The sequence below is a fragment of the Oncorhynchus kisutch genome, unplaced genomic scaffold (assembly GCF_002021735.2).
Source record: "Oncorhynchus kisutch isolate 150728-3 unplaced genomic scaffold, Okis_V2 scaffold3589, whole genome shotgun sequence".
NCBI classification, from domain to species: Eukaryota; Metazoa; Chordata; class Actinopteri; order Salmoniformes; family Salmonidae; genus Oncorhynchus; species Oncorhynchus kisutch.
This window is the reverse complement of record NW_022265534.1, coordinates 17,148-39,322: the sequence shown is the minus strand read 5'-3', so window position 1 is coordinate 39,322 and position 22,175 is coordinate 17,148. Positions and strand designations below refer to the sequence as shown.

Here is a 22,175-nt window from a genome sequence, read left to right as displayed (position 1 = left end):
TGACAGGCAATGTAACTGTTGTCATCGCAGTACAGACTCCAGGACTTGTCATTGTATCCAAGACAACAGTCGATACCCCTTCCTCTCCTGTTGATTCCTTTATATGTCACTCCTATAACAGCCCTTCTTCCACTCCACTCCACCTCCCAGTAACAGCACCCAGTCAGACCCTCTCTACACAGCACCTGTCTACAGTCCTCAAATCTCTCTGGGTGATCAGGATACGGCTGCTTCTCTCTCCTCCATGTCACCTTTCTGTTCTCCTCAGACAGAGAGAGGAGTCTGTTTACTGTGTTTGGGTCCAGTGTGAGATCACAGACATCTGATGGATGAAACCAGACACAATATTAGAAATCATCATCATTCACATTAGAATGTTAACTCACTTTTCACTAATTCATTTAATGTAGATGTTTCTAGATATCAAAAGGAGAAGTTAAGGTAACTTGAGACTTGTTGAATGATCATATGTTATACTGTATGGTAATATAAAACACACTGATTCCCATTAATTACACACACACACACACACACACACACACACACACACACACACACACACACACACACACACACACACACACACACACACAAATCAACTCTTTGTAAACGTTGGTGTCCCTGATTTCTGCTTCTGTAGAACTACAGCTGATATTTAATATGACCAAGTCAGTAATGATGTTGGTCTTTGACTTAACTTGAATTAAGACTTATTCTTAGTCATATTCTTCACAGCAGTCAACACTCACATTTTCTAAGTCCAGGTTTCATTCTGTTCTCTCCACCATGTTCCACACTGTAGCGGTAAGCAGAACAACAGACAGTCATTGAGGGATACACACACACACACACACACACACACACACACACACACACACACACACACACACACACACACACACACACACACAGGACAAACACACACACACACACACACACACTAGACACACACACACACACACACACACATACACACACACACGCGAATGTTTGTCTGTGTGTGTGTGTGTGTATGTTTGTGAGTCCAGCGTGTGTGTAAGTGTGTGTCCAGTGTGTGAGTGTGTGTCCAGTGTGTGTCTGTGTGTGTGTGTGTATCCAGTGTGTGTGTGTCCAGTGTGTGTGTGTATCCAGTGTGTGTGTCCAGTGTGTGTCTGTGTGTGTGTGTCCAGTGTGTGTCTGTGTGTGTGTGTATCCAGTGTGTGTGTGTCCAGTGTGTGTTTGTCCAGTGTGTGTGTGTGTGAGTTCAGTGTTCAGTGTGTGTGTCCAGTGTGTGTCCAGTGTGTGTGTGTGTGTGTGTGTTTGTGTGTACTGTGTGTGTGTGTGAGTCCAGCGTTTGTGTGTGTGTCCTGTGTGTGTGTATCCAGTGTGTGTTTGTCCAGTGTGTGTGTGTGTGTCCTGTGTGTGTCCAGTGTGTGTGTGTGTGAGTTCAGTGTTCAGTGTGTGTGTCCAGTGTGTGTGTGTGTGTGTGTGTGTGTGTGTGTCCAGTGTGTGAGTCCAGTGTGTGTCTGTGTGTGTGTATCCAGTGTGTATCCAGTGTGTGTCCAGTGTGTGTGTGTGCGAGTCCAGCGTGTGTGTAAGTCCTGTGTGTGTGTGTGTGTGTTTCCAGTGTGTGTCCAGTGTCATTGAGCACACTGGACACACACACTGGACACACACACACACACTGGAGACACACACACACACACTGGAGACACACACACACACACACTGGAGACACACACACACACACACTGGAGACACACACACACACACACAGGAGACACACACACACACACACAGGAGACAGGAGACACACACACACACACAGGAGACACACTCACACACTGGAGACACACACACACACTGGAGACACACACACACACACACACTGGAGACACACACACACACACACACACTGGTGACACACACACACACTGGAGACACTAACACACACACACACACACACACTGGAGACACACACACACACACTGGAGACACACACACACACACACACACACTGGAGACACACACACACACACACACACACTGGTGACACACACACACACTGGAGACACAGACACACACACTGGAGACATATAACTTTGTCTAAGTAAGTAATGGTAAGAATGTTTATCATACTTGAGTTTCTCCAGTCTGCAGTGTGGATCCTCCAGTCCAGCAGAGAGCAGTCTGACTCCTGAGTCTCCTGGGTGATTGTAGCTCAGGTCCAGCTCTCTCAGGTGTGAGGGGTTTGACCTCAGAGCTGAGACCAGAGAAGCACAGCCTTCCTCTGTGACTAGACAGCCTGACAGGCTGCAAAGAGTCAAATCATATTCAAATCACACTGATATTCATTTTTTCAGCATATTCAGATACATCAGTGTCCTGAAACCTTCCATATCTATTCATAAAATAGTGTATCATCATAAAAAATGACAAATGATCAAAGTATTGCCTGCAGATAGAAACATGTCTAGTACAAATATTATAGTAGACTGACCAGACCAGTTTAAAAAGCAGTATCAGTCAGAAGACAGACAGTGAGGTATCAGATTTAGATTGTATTGAGTATACAGTCCACAACATATCTATTTAGACAGTGAGGTATCAGATTTAGATTGTATTGAGTATACAGTCCACACCATATCTATTTAGACAGTGAGGTATCAGATTTAGATTGTATTGAGTATACAGTCCACACCATATCTATTTAGACAGTGAGGTATCAGATTTAGATTGTATTGAGTATACAGTCCACACCATATCTATTTAGACAGTGAGGTATCAGATTGTATTGAGTATACAGTCCACACCATATCTATTTAGACAGTGAGGTATCAGATATAGATTGTATTGAGTATACAGTCCACACCATATCTATTTAGACAGTGAGGTATCAGATTTAGATTGTATTGAGTATACAGTCCACACCATATCTATTTAGACAGTGAGGTATCAGATTGTATTGAGTATACAGTCCACACCATATCTATTTAGACAGTGAGGTATCAGATTTAGATTGTATTGAGTAAACAGTCCACAATATATATTATACTGACCTCAGAGTCTCCAGTTTACAGTGGGGATTCCCCAGTCCAGCAGAGAGCAGCTTCACTCCTGAATCCTTCAGGTCATTGTTACTCAGGTCCAGCTCTCTCAGGTGTGAGGGGTTTGACCTCAGAGCTGAGACCAGAGAAGCACAGCCTTCCTCTGTGACTAGACAGCCTGACAACCTGCAAAGAGTCAAATCATATTAAAATCACACTGATATTCTTTGGTGGTGAAAATAGTGGCAGTATATTTTTTCAACATATTCAGATATATCAGTATCCTGAAATCTGCCATATCTATTCATAAAATAGTGTATCATTATTATAAATTATCAAAGTATCAGATTTAGATTGTATTGAGTATACAGTCCACACCATATCTATTTAGACAGTGAGGTATCAGATTTAGATTGTATTGAGTATACAGTCCACACCATATCTATTTAGACAGTGAGGTATCAGATTTAGATTGTATTGAGTATACAGTCCACAATATATATTATACTGACCTCAGAGTCTCCAGTTTACAAATTTAAAACTGTAAGCTTCACTGTCCAAACACATATGGTGTGGACTATGTGTGTCTGGTAAACACATGTGGATCTGGTGAACAGTTATCACTTGTTGACCAACTACAGGAATACTGACCTCAGAGTCTCCAGTTTACAGTGGGGATTCCCCAGTCCAGCAGAGAGCAGCTCCACTCCTGAATCCTTCAGGTCATTGTTACTCAGATCCAGCTCTCTCAGGTGTGAGGGGTTTGAACTGAGAACTGAGGCCAACACTTCACAGGATGTGTCTGTGAGTTTACAGCCAGCGAGTCTGAAACACAGAAGAAATACAATGACAGACAGGTTATATTAAAATATTTCGCTTAGCTTTCCCTGCTTACACTGTTAGCATTTTGGATTTCAGATCAAATGTTTCATATGAGGTGACAGTTTATAATGTCACCTTTTATTTGAGGATATTTTAATACATATCTGTTTCAACGTTTAGAAAAATTAAAAGCATTTTATGTATCTAGTCCCCCTTTTGAAGAAGTCATAACTATTCTGACACTTAAAGTGTATTACATTAGACAAAAGTTTATCTGGTCCCATATTCCTCGAACACAATGAGACATCAAGCCTTGACTGAGAAAGATCGTGAATGAATCATAATGAGTGAGAAAGTTACAGAGACTACAACAAAACATGCTAACCTCTCACCATTACCAATAACAGAGACTACAACAAAACATGCTAACCTCTCACCATTACCAATAACAGAGGCTACAACAAAACATACTAACCTCTCACCATTACCAATAACAGAGACTACAACAAAACATGCTAACATCTCACCATTACCAATAACAGAGGCTACAACAAAACATGCTAACCTCTCACCATTACCAATAACAGAGACTACAACAAAACATACTAACCTCTCACCATTACCAATAACAGAGACTACAACAAAACATACTAACCTCTCACCATTACCAATAACAGAGGCTACAACAAAACATACTAACCTCTCACCATTACCAATAACAGAGGCTACAACAAAACATGCTAACCTCTCACCATTACCAATAACAGAGACTACAACAAAACATGCTAACCTCTCACCATTACCAATAACAGAGACTACAACAAAACATGCTAACCTCTCACCATTACCAATAACAGACTACAACAAAACATACTAACCTCTCACCATTACCAATAACAGAGGCTACAACAAAACATGCTAACCTCTCACCATTACCAATAACAGAGACTACCACAAAACATGCTAACCTCTCACCATTACCAATAACAGAGGATACAACAAAACATGCTAACCTCTCACCATTACCAATAACAGAGGCTACAACAAAACATGCTAACCTCTCACCATTACCAATAACAGAGGCTACAACAAAACATACTAACCTCTCACCATCAACCTCAAATAAAAGGTGACATTCTGTACTGTCTCCTAATATGAAACATTATATCTCAAATCCTAAATGCTGGAGCACCACATTTAAAACTGTAAGCTTCACTGTCCAAACACATATGGTGTGGACTATGTGTGCCTGGTAAACACATGTGGATCTGGTGAACAGTTATCACTTGTTGACCAACTACAGGAATACTGACCTCAGAGTCTCCAGTTTACAGTGGGGATTCCCCAGTCCAGCAGAGAGCAGCTCCACTCCTGAATCCTTCAGGTTATTGTTACTCAGATCCAGCTCTCTCAGGTGTGAGGGGTTTGACTCCAGAGCTGAGACCAGAGAAGCACAGCCTTCCTCTGTGACTAGGCAGCCTGACAGCCTGCAAAGAGATCATCATGACTTCACAAACACACAATTCAACACCAGTAGTGTAGAAGGACAATGGCAGATGCATTTAGTTAATTCCCCCAAACAACATATAGATTCATCCTCCGTCTCCTAGAATTGTATGGTCATATTGTTCTACTAATGTGAACATTCATGCATTTATTCAATATGTTATTCAATATAATATTATATACATATTATAATACATATTTTTCTCTAAACTGAATATTTCTTCCTGATGATTAGTTCTTATATGTCATTTTATTTACTCACAGAGCAGCTCTGGAGGCTTTGACCACTGGCAGCAGCCTCAGAAGACCTTCCTCTGATCTGGAGTATTTCTTCAGGTCAAACACATCCAGCTCCTTTTCTGAAGTCAGCAACACAAAGACCAGAGCTGACCACTGTGCAGGTGACAGGTTGGCTTCTGAGAGACTTCCTGATCTCAGGTATCTTTGGATCTCCTCCACTAGAGAATGGTCATTCAGTTCATTCAGACAGTGGAACAGATTGATGCTCCTCTCTGGAGAGGGATTCTCCCTGATCTTCTCCTTGATGTACTTGACTGTTTCTTCATGGCTCTGTGAGCTGCTTCTTGTCTTTGTCAGTAGACCTCGTAAGTGCTTCTGATTGGACTCCAGTGAGAGGCCCAGAAGGAAGCGGAGGAAAAGGTCCAGGTTTCCCGTCTCACTTTGTAAGGCTTTATCCACAGCACTCGTGTAGAAAGTAACTTCAGTAACTTTAGGCTTCTCTCTGAACAGCGAAGAAAAGACACTGGACTTGTAGAAAGTAACTGAAGACTCATCTTTTGTTTGCAGTTTGTCCATTAGATTCTGATTGTTGTTGATGAATGAGAGGAACACATATACAGCAGCCAGAAACTCCTGAATGCTCAGATGAACAAAGCAGTACACCTTGTCGTGGTACAGCACACATTCCTCTTTAAAGAGCTGTGTGCACAATCCTGAGTACACTGAGGCTTCATTAACATCAATGCCAGACTCTTTCAGGTCTTCTTCATAGAAAATCAGATTGCCCTTCACAAGCTGTTGAAAAGCCAGTTTTCCCAGTGACAGAATGCTCTCTTTATTCCAGTGTGGACCTGTCTCTTCTTTCCCAAGATACTTTTCATTCTTCTGTTTGGTATGAAACACCACAAGGTGTGTGTACATCTCAGTCAGAGTCTTGGGCATCTCTTCTCTCTTATGTTTCAGCATGTGTTCAAGGACTGTTGCAGAAATCCAACAGAAGACTGGAATGTGGCACATGATGTGGAGGCTCCTTGATGTCTTTATGTGTGAGATGATTCTGCTGGCCAGGTCCTCATCACTGAATCTCTTCCTGAAGTACTCCTCCTTCTGTGGGTCATTGAACCCTCGTACCTCTGTCACCTGGTCAACACACCCTGAAGGGATCTTATTGGCTGCTGCAGGTCGGGTAGTTATCCAGAGGAGAGCAGAGGGAAGCAGATTTCCCTTGATGAGATTTGTCAGCAGAACATCCACTGAGGTTGACTCTGTGACGTCCCAACAGATCTTGTTCTTCTGGAAGTCTAGGGGCAGTCGGCACTCATCCAGACCATCAAAGATGAACAGAACTTTGTACTTGTTGTAGATGGAGATTCCTGATTGTTTGGTTTCCATTGAGAAGTGATTAAGAAGTTCAATGAAAGTGTGTTTGTCCTCTTTCATCAAATTCAGCTCCCGAAAAGGGAATGAAAATACAAATTGGACATCCTGATTTGCTTTTCCTTCAGCCCAGTCCAGAATGAACTTCTGCACAGAGACTGTTTTTCCAATGCCAGCGACTCCCTTTGTCAGCACAGTTCTGATCGGTTTGTCTTGTCCAGTTAAGGGTTTGAAGATGTCGTTACATTTGATTGCAGTCTCTGGTCTTGCTTGTTTCCTGGTTGTGGTCTCAATCTGTCTCAGCTCATGTTCATTATTGACCTCTCCTGTTCCACCCTCTGTGATGTAGAGCTCTGTGTAGATCTTATTGAGAAGTGTTGGGTTTCCTTGTTTAGCGATCCCCTCAAATACACATTGAAACTTCTTCTTTAGATTAGATTTGAGTTCACGTTGGCAAATCACAGCAAGCTCATCTGAATGAAGAAATAACACAGAGGATATTAATATTACGTCTGTTTTAATGTCTACAGTATTGTAGGACTGTTATAAAGTTGTACATTATAATAATTTATTCTCTTAACTGACTGTATAAATGTGTAAATGTTTTCATAATGCATTACAGACTGGTGTGACTGATTATATTATTATTGGTATTATTGATGGTATTATTAATGTTGTCTCTCTCTAAATTAATCACCACAACACATCCCTGCTGCTACTTGATGAGGTCACTAGGTGTTGTGTTAAGGCTGCTACAATATCATTGAGTTACACAGCTACTTTAGCTGTACTTTAGCTACAGCTTTTAAATGTTATTAAACAGCATTCAACATGAGGCAGACAGCTCTTACATTTCTCCAGTGTGTCAGCAAGCTCCTTCTGGTTCATTTTCCTCAGGATGTGCAGTGTGATCTTCAGAGCCCCCTCTCTGGCACTGCTCTCCTGCTGCTCATCTTCAGCATCCACCACTTCCTTATCCTGCTTCTGACTCTCAAAGCCTTCTGGGAGTTCTGGACTAAGAATCCTCTTGAACATCTTCAGCTCGTTCTTCACAAATGTCATAATATTCTCTTCAAGCATCTGGAATAAATAAAGTAAATAAGTTAAGCAAGAGAATAAATGCTTTCTCATTAACACATTAATGAATGATTGACAGATCAACTTTACTTGAGGTAAACAAAAACAAATGTACACAACAGGACCACATACACTGAATAAGGAGGCCAGGTCTGTTTGATGACTCTGGGAAGACTCTGATCTCTCCTGTTGGTTTCTGTGGACAAAACATGAGATTAAATATCCTCATCCAGGGAGTGCACACACACACACACACACACACACACACACACACACACAGGGAGGGAATGTTGTGTTTGTTTAATATTGTTTAGGACTATGAAAATGGATAAAAGGATGAGCCTATGGATTATGAAAACAACAACAATACATGGGAAAATGGGAGAGGAGAAATGACTAGAGACAGTGTTGTTTAACTCAGTGACCAGGACCCATGAGTTCTTCTTACCTTTGTTCAGTAGAAAAGTCTCCCTTTCTAAACAGTATAGGATGATCCATAGACTGGTCACTCTTCATGGACACACAGCTGGGAACAGGGGAGGCTGGTCTCTCCTGCTTGATTGGACTTCAACACAACAGAGACAAACATTACATCTCATCTACTCTGAGCTCAGATGGGGAAACATAAGAAGAGTTTCACAAATAGAACTGACTTCCAGACGTTAGTTAATGGCGCGAGCAGTGTGTCATTTTTAATAACGAAATTCATTTAGCGTCGCGAACGTTAAAGAAATTATGTTTATAAGTTTTGTTTTTTTCAGAGACAAATAATCATGTTTTTTCTAAATTATTTCTATCTGCCTCACTCTCATCCAGTAGTACTGCTAGGTTTTACACAGTAATAATATATATCTGTCTCACTCTCAGAGAAATCAGTAGTACTGCTAGGTTTTACACAGTAATAATATATATCTGCCTCACTCTCAGAGAAATCAGTAGTACTGCTAGGTTTTACACAGTAATAATATATATCTGCCTCACTCTCAGAGAAATCAGTAGTACTGCTAGGTTTTACACAGTAATAATATATATCTGCCCCACTCTCAGAGTGATCAGTAGTACTGCTAGGTTTTATACAGTAATAATATATATCTGCTAGGTTTTACACAGTAATAATATATATCTGCTAGGTTTTACACAGTAATAATATATATCTGCTAGGTTTTACACAGTAATAATATATATCTGCTAGGTTTTACACAGTAATAATATATATCTGCTACACAGTCAAATGTAACAAATAAATACATGTTTAATAAGGAATGTTTAACGTTTAATGTTTAACATAACTATATAAATGATACACTTTTAACATCAATATTTAAATATTTAAATATAATAATTCAATACAGTAATATGAGATCTGTATGTAAAACACTTATATTTGACATTTTAATCATTTAGTATTTGTAGCCATAGGGGATAATAGAAGCTGATCCGTGGTCAGTATTGTGAAATAATTCTAATGTAAAGAACATATTTGAATGGAGAAAGCTGATCTGAGAGCAGAGCTCCCTTTCTTTCCATCCTATCAGTATTGATACAGGCTCCACCAGATGTGATACCTTGTAGTGCTGCTGATCCAGTTTCTACTGGTCTGCCTGAGGATATGAACTCTGACCTGTTCACCAGACGTGATACCTTGTTGTGCTGCTGATCCAGTTTCTGCTGGTCTGACTGAGGATATGAACTCTGACCTGTTCACCAGACGTGATACCTTGTAGTGCTGCTGATCCAGTTTCTGCTGGTCTACCTGAGGATATGAACTCTGACCTGTTCACCAGACGTGATACCTTGTTGTGCTGCTGATCCAGTTTCTACTGGTCTGCCTGAGGATATGAACTCTGACCTGTTCACCAGACGTGATACCTTGTTGTGCTGCTGATCCAGTTTCTACTGGTCTGACTGAGGATATGAACTCTGACCTGTTCACCAGAAGTGATACCTTGTAGTGCTGCTGGTCCAGTTTCTACTGGTCTGCCTGAGGATATGAACTCTGACCTGTTCACCAGACGTGTTACCTTGTTGTGCTGCTGATCCAGTTTCTACTGGTCTGCCTGAGGACATGAACTCTGACCTGTTCACCAGACGTGTTACCTTGTTGTGCTGCTGGTCCAGTTTCTACTGGTCTGCCTGAGGATATGAACTCTGACCTGTTCACCAGACGTGATACCAGGACCTAGGATCAGGACCTAGGATCAAGAGAGACGCTCAAGTGTTTTAGTACTATATCTCTTGACACAATGATGAAAATAATCATGGCCTCTAAACCTTCAAGCTGCATACTGGACCCTATTCCAACTAAACTACTGAAAGAGCTGCTTCCTGTGCTTGGCCCTCCTATGTTGAACATAATAAACGGCTCTCTATCCACTGGATGTGTACCAAACTCACTAAAAGTGGCAGTAATAAAGCCTCTCTTGAAAAAGCCAAACCTTGACCCAGAAAATATAAAAAACTATCGGCCTATATCGAATCTTCCATTCCTCTCAAAAATTTTAGAGAAGGCTGTTGCGCAGCAACTCACTGCCTTCCTGAAGACAAACAATGTATACGAAATGCTTCAGTCTGGTTTTAGACCCCATCATAGCACTGAGACGGCACTTGTGAAGGTGGTAAATGACATTTTAATGGCATCGGACCGAGGCTCTGCATCTGTCCTCGTGCTCCTAGACCTTAGTGCTGCTTTTGATACCATCGATCACCACATTCTTTTGGAGAGATTGGAAACCCAAATTGGTCTACACGGACATGTTCTGGCCTGGTTTAGATCTTATCTGTCGGAAAGATATCAGTTTGTCTCTGTGAATGGTTTGTCCTCTGACAAATCAACTGTAAATTTCGGTGTTCCTCAAGGTTCCGTTTTAGGACCACTATTGTTTTCACTATATATTTTACCTCTTGGGGATGTTATTCGAAAACATAATGTAAACTTTCACTGCTATGCAGATGACACACAGCTGTACATTTCAATGAAACATGGTGAAGCCCCAAAATTGCCCTCGCTAGAAGCATGTGTTTCAGACATAAGGAAGTGGATGGCTGCAAACTTTCTACTATTAAACTCGGACAAAACAGAGATGCTTGTTCTAGGTCCCAAGAAACAAAGAGATCTTCTGTTGAATCTGACAATTAATCTTAATGGTTGTACAGTCGTCTCAAATAAAACTGTGAAGGACCTCGGCGTTACTCTGGACCCTGATCTCTCTTTTGAAGAACATATCAAGACCATTTCGAGGACAGCTTTTTTCCATCTACGTAACATTGCAAAAATCAGAAACTTTCTGTCCAAAAATGATGCAGAAAAATTAATCCATGCTTTTGTCACTTCTAGGTTAGACTACTGCAATGCTCTATTTTCCGGCTACCCGGATAAAGCACTAAATAAACTTCAGTTAGTGCTAAATACGGCTGCTAGAATCCTGACTAGAACCAAAAAATTTGATCATATTACTCCAGTGCTAGCCTCTCTACACTGGCTTCCTGTCAAAGCAAGGGCTGATTTCAAGGTTTTACTGTTAACCTACAAAGCATTACATGGGCTTGCTCCTACCTATCTCTCTGATTTGGTCCTGCCGTACATACCTATACGTACGCTACGGTCACAAGACGCAGGCCTCCTAATTGTCCCTAGAATTTCTAAGCAAACAGCTGGAGGCAGGGCTTTCTCCTATAGAGCTCCATTTTTATGGAACGGTCTGCCTACCCATGTCAGAGACGCAAACTCGGTCTCAACCTTTAAGTCTTTACTGAAGACTCATCTCTTCAGTGGGTCATATGATTGAGTGTAGTCTGGCCCAGGAGTGGGAAGGTGAACGGAAAGGCTCTGGAGCAACGAACCGCCCTTGCTGTCTCTGCCTGGCCGGTTCCCCTCTTTCCACTGGGATTCTCTGCCTCTAACCCTATTACAGGGGCTGAGTCACTGGCTTGCTGGGGCTCTCTCATGCCGTCCCTGGAGGGGGTGCGTCACCTGAGTGGGTTGATTCACTGTTGTGGTCATCCTGTCTGGGTTGGCGCCCCCCCCCCCCCCTTGGGTTGTGCCGTGGCGGAGATCTTTGTGGGCTATACTCAGCCTTGTCTCAGGATGGTAAGTTGGTGGTTGAAGATATCCCTCTAGTGGTGTGGGGGCTGTGCTTTGGCAAAGTGGGTGGGGTTATATCCTTCCTGTTTGGCCCTGTCCGGGGGTGTCCTCGGATGGGGCCACAGTGTCTCCTGACCCCTCCTGTCTCAGCCTCCAGTATTTATGCTGCAGTAGTTTATGTGTCGGGGGGCTGGGGTCAGTTTGTTATATCTGGAGTACTTCTCCTGTCCTATTCGGTGTCCTGTGTGAATCTAAGTGTGCGTTCTCTAATTCTCTCCTTCTCTCTTTCTTTCTCTCTCTCGGAGGACCTGAGCCCTAGGACCATGCCCCAGGACTACCTGACATGATGACTCCTTGCTGTCCCCAGTCCACCTGGCCATGCTGCTGTTCCAGTTTCAACTGACCTGAGCCCTAGGACCATGCCCCAGGACTACCTGACATGATGACTCCTTGCTGTCCCCAGTCTACCTGGCCATGCTGCTGCTCCAGTTTCAACTTCCACCTGACTGTGCTGCTGCTCTAGTTTCAACTGTTCTGCCTTATTATTATTCGACCATGCTGGTCATTTATGAACATTGAACATCTTGACCATGTTCTGTTATAATCTCCACCCGGCACAGCCAGAAGAGGACTGGCCACCCCACATAGCCTGGTTCCTCTCTAGGTTTCTTCCTAGGTATTGGCCTTTCTAGGGAGTTTTTCCTAGCCACCGTGCTTCTCCACCTGCATTGCTTGCTGTTTGGGGTTTTAGGCTGGGTTTCTGTACAGCACTTTGAGATATCAGCTGATGTACGAAGGGCTATATAAATAAATTTGATTTGATTTGATACCTTGTTGTGCTGCTGATCCAGTTTCTACTGGTCTGCCTGAGGATATGAACTCTGACCTGTTCACCAGACGTGTTACCTTGTTGTGCTGCTGATCCAGTTTCTGCTGGTCTGCCTGAGGATATGAACTCTGACCTGTTCACCAGACGTGTTACCTTGTTGTGCTGCTGATCCAGTTTCTGCTGGTCTGCCTCCGGCTATGGAACCCTGACGTGTTCACAGGACGTGCTACGTTGTCCTTGTGCCTTGTAAATAAAAATAAGGAAATAGCAACACAAAATAACAAGAATGAGGCTATAAGGAGTACCAGTACTGTGTCAATGTGCAGGGTACCAGATAGTTGAGGTAATAATGAGACTATAAGGAGTACCAGTACTGAGTCAATGTGCAGGGTACCAGGTAGTTGAGGTAATAATGAGACTATAAGGAGTACCAGTACTGAAAATGGGAGAGGAGAAATGACTAGAGACAGTGTTGTTTAACTCACTGACCAGGACCCATGAGTTCTTCTTACCTTTGTTCAGTAGAAAAGTCTCCCTCTCTAAACTCTATAGGATGATTCATAGACCGGTCACTCTTCATGGACACACAGCTGGGAACAGGGGAGGCTGGTCTCTCCTGCCTGATTGGACTTCAACACAACAGAGACAAACATTACATCTCTCATCTACTCTGAGCTCAGATGGGGAAACATAAGAAGAGTTTCACAAATAGAACTGACTTCCAGACGTTAGTTAATGGCGCGAGCAGCGTGTCATTTTTAATAACGAAATTCATTTAGCGTCGCGAGCGTTGTAGTCAGTCTGTCAGCCCCGCTAAAAGGCTGGTGTCGTTACTCTGCCTTCTCCGGGGGCATGTTGAGGTAAATTTACTAACCGGGAGGGTTGAATAATGTAATTTATTGGAGGGCTGGAAGACGCACTCTCGAGGTTGTTTACTCACAATATCAGATATTAAGATGATTTTTTATAATGAATGTATACTGAGGTTGAGGTTCTGACTAGTGATTATTTACCCGGTGTTCAATAAACACTAAAGTTACCGTCCATCTAGTGAAGAGAGGAGAACCGGACAGAGGTAGCCAGCATCCGTCAACGAGAGAGGGAGAAGCCTCACCGGGATTTAACAGGTGGAAGAAACAACCGGGGAGCTCCATCGGTCCACAAGAAATGCAGACAGCCGGTGATGATGTAGTGGTAGCTATGGTAACTAGGATGCTGCTGGTAGAGTAGCTAGCTAGCTTACCGAGCTGTACCGACTAGCTAGGATAACTAGGATGCTGCTGGTAGAGTAGCTAGCTAGCTTACCGAGCTGTACCGACTAGCTAGGACAACTAGGATGCTGCTGGTAGAGTAGCTAGCTAGCTTACCGAGCTGTACCGACTAGCTAGGATAACTAGGATGCTGCTGGTAGAGTAGCTAGCTAGCTTACCGAGCTGTACCGACTAGCTAGGACAACTAGGATGCTGCTGGTAGAGTAGCTAGCTAGCTTACCGAGCTGTACCGACTGGCTAGGATAACTAGCAGATCGTTTCTGGCCCTCATCTCGATGATGATGACGAATCCGGTGAACAACAAAATGAAACAAGGATAGAAAGTGAAAAGGATCTGGCTACACTCACACTGTCCCTGACCGTAAAGAAAAAAGCTAATTGAACAATAAACTTCGGTGTCTCAACACTGTAACAAACTCCGTCGTTATTCCCCAAGATCACCTCAGTCCACTCTGCGCGTAACCGGCTTGGCGCCACACCGAACGTGGACGAGGACAGTTCTGTACGGGGACGCGGACAGTTCTGTACGGGGACGCGGACAGTTCTGTACGGGGACGTGGACAGTTCTGTACGTGGACGAGGACAGTTCTGTACGGGGACGCGGACAGTTCCAGAACGCGGACATGAGCAGTGCAACACAACCAACTGAACCCAGTCTTTACAGTGGGTTACATTAGTAATATTCATTTTTTATTATTATGTTAAACAAACATTCAATATGTTGAGATCTGGGACCATATCGCCAAAGTGTCTCAGAGTAGAACATTGGTCTTATAAGTGATGAGAATAAAGAATTTTTACACTTATGGGTATACGTGGGTGGTTAATAACTATGCATGAAGTCTCTAGTCCCATCTAGTCGGCAGATATTTAGGAAACCTCGTGAGCTGTCCTAAGTAGTTTTTATAATGCATTTATATAAACTAAGGTTGAGGTATTTACCTGGGATTCAATACCTGCTATTCAATACCTCACTTTTTTTCTCTCCTAAAAAGTTATTAATTCACGGACAGACGTTGGTGGGGCAGCTGATAAATAAAGTATATTTTTCTCATTAATTCCTTAGATCTCAAACCTACCCCATCTTTTCCAAGCCAATTTCTGGACTTTCACATAGAGGTCACTAGGTCACCCAGTTCAAATCACATATGAAAAATAAAACAGGAGTCTTGTTGATCAAGTGTTCTGCCTTGAAATAATAAATATAATAAAATAACAAAACAAAAACAGCAAAATGCTGAGACAGGTTTAGATTAACAAAATAATCAGTGCTATTTAGTACTATAATGGTATTTACTAACATAATATTATTACTATAACAGTTTCTAAAATAATTAGGGTTTAGGCTAAAATAGGTAATACGTAGGGTTAGATGCTGCTTTATAAATACATTTGGTTTGATTGATAGGTTTAGGGATTTAAAGGTAAAAAAACAGTATGGGTTTATAGCTCTCTTGCTCCTCCCTGTGGCCTTCTGTGGGTACTACATAACTCATTCACAACACCTGCTAGGCTCATAATCTGAGGTAGCAACTACGTCAGATCTACAAATCACTGAGCTATACCTGTCCATTTGTTTTCTAACTCAGTGAAACTGCGCAGCTTTCACTCAATCAGATGTCTACGAACGAACATTTCGATGCATATCAAATTACCCAGCAGCCATTTAGAAACAAGTCATCAAAAAAAAGTGTTGTTTCTTAATTTAAAAAATGTCTTCTGGCTGTTTAAATCGGCCACGTCTTGAAAAAGAGGACAGGGACATATGTTTTAGTTAGGTGGTATATCGTTTTCTGAAAACAAATATGGTAACCATGACCAGAAAAGGTTTAAGGTTTAGCACTGTGGGTCACCACAACGTGTATCCAGGCGAACAGTGATCACGCTCGCCAAGTAGCTGTATCCCTGTTAATAATAAGTAACCTGGGAAGATTGGCCAAGATGGCTGCTTGAACAGACGCTTTTTTACCGAGCTCCGTACCAAACTTCAGAAAGATTGTGAAAAAAAAATGTTTTCTTTAAAGTTTAGTCATTATTATTTTTATTTGTTCAAGATATAAGACCTCTCCTGTGACTGGAATGATAATTGGATAATTTATTTCAGCATGTCCATGCAAAGTCGTGACAAAAAAAGAAAGGAAAAAGTTAGCCGTTCTATTGCTAATCAACAAGAGAGAAACGTGCTTATAGACAACTGCCATAACTACACTTGGCCTATGGATAATATCATGCTTTCGAATGCTGAAGATGACGAATTCCCCTCTTTACCGGTTACTCCGTGCAAACCTCCACCCTCCAAAAAACCCAACATGAACTCTGACATCGTGGCTACCCTCTCCTTACTCATCAACTCCAGGTGTGACGCCATTGAGAAAATGGTAGGCGCGAACACCATGGTTATCGAAGGCTTGAAAAAGACTGGAGTTTGCATGTGGTGAAATTAATGATGTAAAAACGAGTGGCAAAAGTTGAAAAAAATGTGGAAAGGGTGGAAAAGAATAACAATGTCTACCATAGACGTCTCACTGATCTGGAACAATACACAAGAAAATGGAACCTGAGACTCTACGGCTTGCCAGAGGTGGAGAATGAAGATGTGCGAGGAGAGGCTATCCGTATCTGCCAAGAAGTTTTGCCTGCAGAGAAGAACAAAGTTGGTGATACCATCGACGTTGTACATCGCCTCGGCAAGAAGCAACAGCAAAGCGATTCAAGACCCAGGGGTATCGTCATCCTATTCACTACCAGATTCTACAGGGATGCTGTCTGGAAAGCTGCTAGGAAGAACGCCTTCCTTCAGAGCCATGGTATGCGTTTCGCCGAGCATCTCAGCCCGGAAGACATAGAAAGAAGGAACAAGTTGTGGCCAACGATCAAGATAGCACGAAGTGAGGGGAAGGCTGCTTACTTCGTCGGAGGGCGAGGTTTCATCAACGGTTCAGAAATCCATATTCCTCCCTAAAATCTCACCAGAAGGAACAGGTTGATGGTTTCAGCCATGGTATTCTCATTTTCCTTATGTGGTTTACCTAACAAGCATCAGGTGACTATTTTAAAGGAATACTCAGGTATTTCAATTCATTAATTTGTTCTTGTATGACCAGAAGTCCTATTTTGTTTATAAACTTACGAAGAAGATTGAAAGCTGTATGTATTTATGTATACAGTAACTAAGATACTGTCCTAAATGGCATACAGGTCTGCTCTGACTTTACACGGTTATTGTTCTATTTAGTTATTAATACTTATTTCCAAAAAAGGTCTTAGGAACGTTTATATGTAAAACATTTTGTTATACAATTATTTTATGATCAGTTTTCATATGTACTTAAAATAGTAGGTACCCTTTTATTTAAATTATTATTTATTTTATTTCTCAGAATAGTTCCTGATTACACTAAAGAGGGTTTTTAGTCTCTCTTACTACAAGAACCCTTGGTTTGGTCTTGAACATAATTTCCAGTTGAGTTGAAGTTCAAAGGTTATGGAATAAGCTATTTTCACTTTAAATTGACTTAAATGGTGCAGATCTCGGTTCCTTATCGTTTACGTTCACTGCTCCTACGTCTTTGACTCATCCTACTACAGTTTATACTTTTATAGAATCTTTGTTGTTTTGTCTTTGTCTATAGTATCTCTTAATGCTAGGGGATTACGAAACAGTGTGAAGCGCAAGGCCTTATTTCTATTTGCTAAATCATTTCGAACAGATTTTTGCTTTTTTCAAGAGTCTCACTCAATTTCTGCTGATGCCAACTTCTGGAGGTCACAGTGGGGCAACGATATTTGGCTTTCCCATGGATCTGAACGCTCTGCTGGTGTCACTACAATGAAAAATACCTTTGGTGGTAATATTCTACACTCGGAATGTGACCCCTTTGGTCACTTTATTTGTCTTGTGATCAGTTACAATGACATTACACTCATTACTGTAAACTTCTACGGGTACAACACCAAACATGAGAATGATGAGTTGCTTGAATCTATAGAGAAACATATACTTCATTGGTTATCTAAATTTCCCAATTCGTTATTATTGATAGGAGGGGACTTTAACATTACTATAGATAATTCAACTGATAGATGGCCCCCAGGTAGACCAACCAATCAGAATTTGGGTTTAATACTTTTTATGGAAAAGTTTGATCTTACTGATATATGGAGAGAGAGGTTTCCGGCTGAAAGATCATTCACTTGGAGTAACAAAACAGGCTCCAGACAATCCAGAATAGATGTTTGGCTCATATCCAAATGTATTGATAGTGAGTGTGTTACTACAAATATTTGTACTACTCCCCTCACAGACCATAAGGCTATTTACATTGATATCAACATATTTACCCCTGATACGAACCTTGGTAGAACATCCTACTGGAAGCTAAATGGCTCATTATTAAATAATGATATAGTTACATTTGAGGTTAAAGATCTGCTCTCACACTTTTGGGAGGGGTTAAACACTAAAGTTACCGTCCATCTAGTGTAGAGAGGAGGGGTTAAACACTAAAGTTACCGTCCATCTAGTGTAGAGAGGAGGGGTTAAACACTAAAGTTACCGTCCATCTAGTGAAGAGAGGAGGGGTTAAACACTAAAGTTACCGTCCATCTAGTGAAGAGAGGAGGGGTTAAACACTAAAGTTACCGTCCATCTAGTGAAGAGAGGAGGGGTTAAACACTAAAGTTACCGTCCATCTAGTGTAGAGAGGAGGGGTTAAACACTAAAGTTACCGTCCATCTAGTGAAGAGAGGAGGGGTTAAACACTAAAGTTACCGTCCATCTAGTGAAGAGAGGAGGGGTTAAACACTAAAGTTACCGTCCATCTAGTGTAGAGAGGAGGGGTTAAACACTAAAGTTACCGTCCATCTAGTGTAGAGAGGAGGGGTTAAACACTAAAGTTACCGTCCATCTAGTGAAGAGAGGAGGGGTTAAACACTAAAGTTACCGTCCATCTAGTGAAGAGAGGAGGGGTTAAACACTAAAGTTACCGTCCATCTAGTGAAGAGAGGAGGGGTTAAACACTAAAGTTACCGTCCATCTAGTGTAGAGAGGAGGGGTTAAACACTAAAGTTACCGTCCATCTAGTGAAGAGAGGAGGGGTTAAACACTAAAGTTACCGTCCATCTAGTGAAGAGAGGAGGGGTTAAACACTAAAGTTACCGTCCATCTAGTGAAGAGAGGAGGGGTTAAACACTAAAGTTACCGTCCATCTAGTGTAGAGAGGAGGGGTTAAACACTAAAGTTACCGTCCATCTAGTGAAGAGAGGGGTTAAACACTAAAGTTACCGTCCATCTAGTGGAGAGGAGGGGTTAAACACTAAAGTTACCGTCCATCTAGTGAAGAGAGGGGGGGTTAAACACTAAAGTTACCGTCCATCTAGTGAAGAGAGGGGGGGTTAAACACTAAAGTTACCGTCCATCTAGTGTAGAGAGGGGGGGTTAAACACTAAAGTTACCGTCCATCTAGTGAAGAGAGGAGGGGTTAAACACTAAAGTTACTGTCCATCTTGTGAAGAGAGGAGGGGTTAAACACTAAAGTTACTGTCCATCTAGTGAAGAGAGGAGGGGATAAACACTAAAGTTACCGTCCATCTAGTGAAGAGAGGAGGGGTTAAACACTAAAGTTACCGTCCATCTAGTGAAGAGAGGAGGGGTTAAACACTAAAGTTACCGTCCATCTAGTGAAGAGAGGAGGGGTTAAACACTAAAGTTACCGTCCATCTAGTGAAGAGAGGAGGAGTTAAACACTAAAGTTACCGTCCATCTAGTGAAGAGAGGAGGGGTTAAGAACGGAGCAGAAGAGACATGTTTGTTGTTTGCTGTAACTAATGGTCAACGTTGTATTGTAATGTATGTATTGTAATGCCAGAGTTGACGTGGACCATCGTTCAAACAAAGAGATGCCTCCCTGACCACCAGTGTGTTTAGATATAATGAAGATCAATTCAGTGAAGAAGAACCTCTAGAGTTCTGACCAAAGAGCCCTATAAAGGGTTAAATATATACTGTATACTCAGACAGGCTAACCTCCTATAAAGGGTTAAATATATACTGTATACTCAGACAGACTAACCTCCTATAAAGGGTTCTATATATATTCTATATATACTGTATACTCAGACAGGCTAACCTCCTATAAAGGGTTCTATATATATACTGTATACTCAGACAGACTAACCTCCTATAAAGGGTACTATATATATTCTATATATACTGTATACTCAGACACTTCCTAACCTCCTATAAAGGGTTCTATATATATTCTATATATACTGTATACTCAGACACTTCCTAACCTCCTATAAAGGGTTCTATATATATTCTATATATACTGTATACTCAGACATTTCCTAACCTCCTATAAAGGGTTCTATATATATTCTATATATACTGTATACTCAGACACTTCCTAACCTCCTATAAAGGGTTCTATATATATTCTATATATACTGTATACTCAGACACTTCCTAACCTCCTATAACGGGTTCTATATATACTGTATACTCAGACACTTCCTAACCTCCTATAACGGGTTCTATATATACTGTATACTCGGACACTTCCTAACCTCCTATAAAGTGTTCTATATATACTGTATACTCAGACACTTCCTAACCTCCTATAAAGGGTTCTATATATACTGTATACTCAGACACTTCCTGACCTCCTATAAAGGGTTCTATACAGAACTTTAGCTGTTCTGTATATTTTAGGAAGATAGAAGTGTGTGTGTGTGTGTGTGTGTGTGTGTGCTGGTGAGACAACCACATACCACAGTCTAATATACAGGATACAAACATTCCATTCCAGCTATATAGCGTTTTGAAAAACCAAAATTCATCCACAAAAAAACGATTAATTAAAATGTTAGAACAACAATAATTTACAGACAAGGTTCCCCTGAGCAATACTGTCTGATAAATAACAGATGTGAACAAATTGTCGAAACACGTTTTAGAAACTAACAACATTGTAATCTCACCTCTTAGCTTTGGTGTCATGTTCCCTAGAGAGTCTCATTTTGGAGGCAGGGCCCCCCTTCTTTCTTGCTCCAGAGAGACTCATTTTAGAGAACTGACCCCTAAACAGAGATCCAACATGTTGGTTGTGGTTAACACAGTGACAACTAAACAGAGATCCAACATGTTGGTTGTGGTTAACACAGTGACAACTAAACAGAGATCCAACATGTTGGTTGTGGTTAACACAGTGACAACTAAACAGAGATCCAACATGTTAGTTGTGGTTAACACAGTGACAACTAAACAGAGATCCAACATGTTGGTTGTGGTTAACACAGTGACAACTAAACAGAGATCCAACATGTTGGTTGTGGTTAACACAGTGACAACTAAACAGAGATCCAACATGTTGGTTGTGGTTAACACAGTGACAACTAAACAGAGATCCAACATGTTGGTTGTGGTTAACACAGTGACAACTAAACAGAGATCCAACATGTTGGTTGTGGTTAACACAGTGACAACTAAACAGAGATCCAACATGTTGGTTGTGGTTAACACAGTGACAACTAAACAGAGATCCAACATGTTGGTTGTGGTTAACACAGTGACAACTAAACAGAGATCCAACATGTTGGTTGTGGTTAACACAGTGACAACTAAACAGAGATCCAACATGTTGGTTGTGGTTAACACAGTGACAACTAAACAGAGATCCAACATGTTGGTTGTGGTTAATATGGTGACAACTTATTTGATTGATTATTTGATTGATTGTCAATTATAATTATTGAAGGTCAATTGTTCTCATTTATTCATTATCTCTTTGAGAAATTAATCATTTACTAACAGACACATCCAAACAGTCAGGTGATTTAATGCATCACATGAACATGTAGTTGTGACTGATATTTTTCACCTTTTATCCATGTAGTGGAACTAATAAGTAATAATATAATAATAATATTAATAATAATTATAACGT

The 22,175-nt window shown here is 41.3% G+C and overlaps 1 protein-coding gene across 1 annotated transcript in view; it reads right to left on the bottom strand.

Moving 5' to 3' along the window:
* The window catches only part of LOC116371721 (NACHT, LRR and PYD domains-containing protein 12-like), a 53,024-nt gene that overhangs the window by 29,108 nt on the left and 1,741 nt on the right, over positions 1-22,175 (bottom strand). Inside the window, exons 2-11 of the mRNA XM_031820702.1 lie at positions 21,211-21,309; positions 13,471-13,587; positions 13,112-13,201; positions 8,497-8,613; positions 8,181-8,244; positions 7,823-8,051; positions 6,138-7,444; positions 5,617-6,092; positions 5,162-5,335; positions 3,678-3,851 (exon numbers count right to left, since the gene is read on the bottom strand). Of these exons, the coding sequence (XP_031676562.1) occupies positions 3,678-3,851; positions 5,162-5,335; positions 5,617-6,092; positions 6,138-7,444; positions 7,823-8,051; positions 8,181-8,244; positions 8,497-8,613; positions 13,112-13,201; positions 13,471-13,587; positions 21,211-21,293 (2,831 nt within the window). The 5' untranslated portion in view covers positions 21,294-21,309. The remainder of the gene's footprint in view (positions 1-3,677; positions 3,852-5,161; positions 5,336-5,616; positions 6,093-6,137; positions 7,445-7,822; positions 8,052-8,180; positions 8,245-8,496; positions 8,614-13,111; positions 13,202-13,470; positions 13,588-21,210; positions 21,310-22,175) is intronic.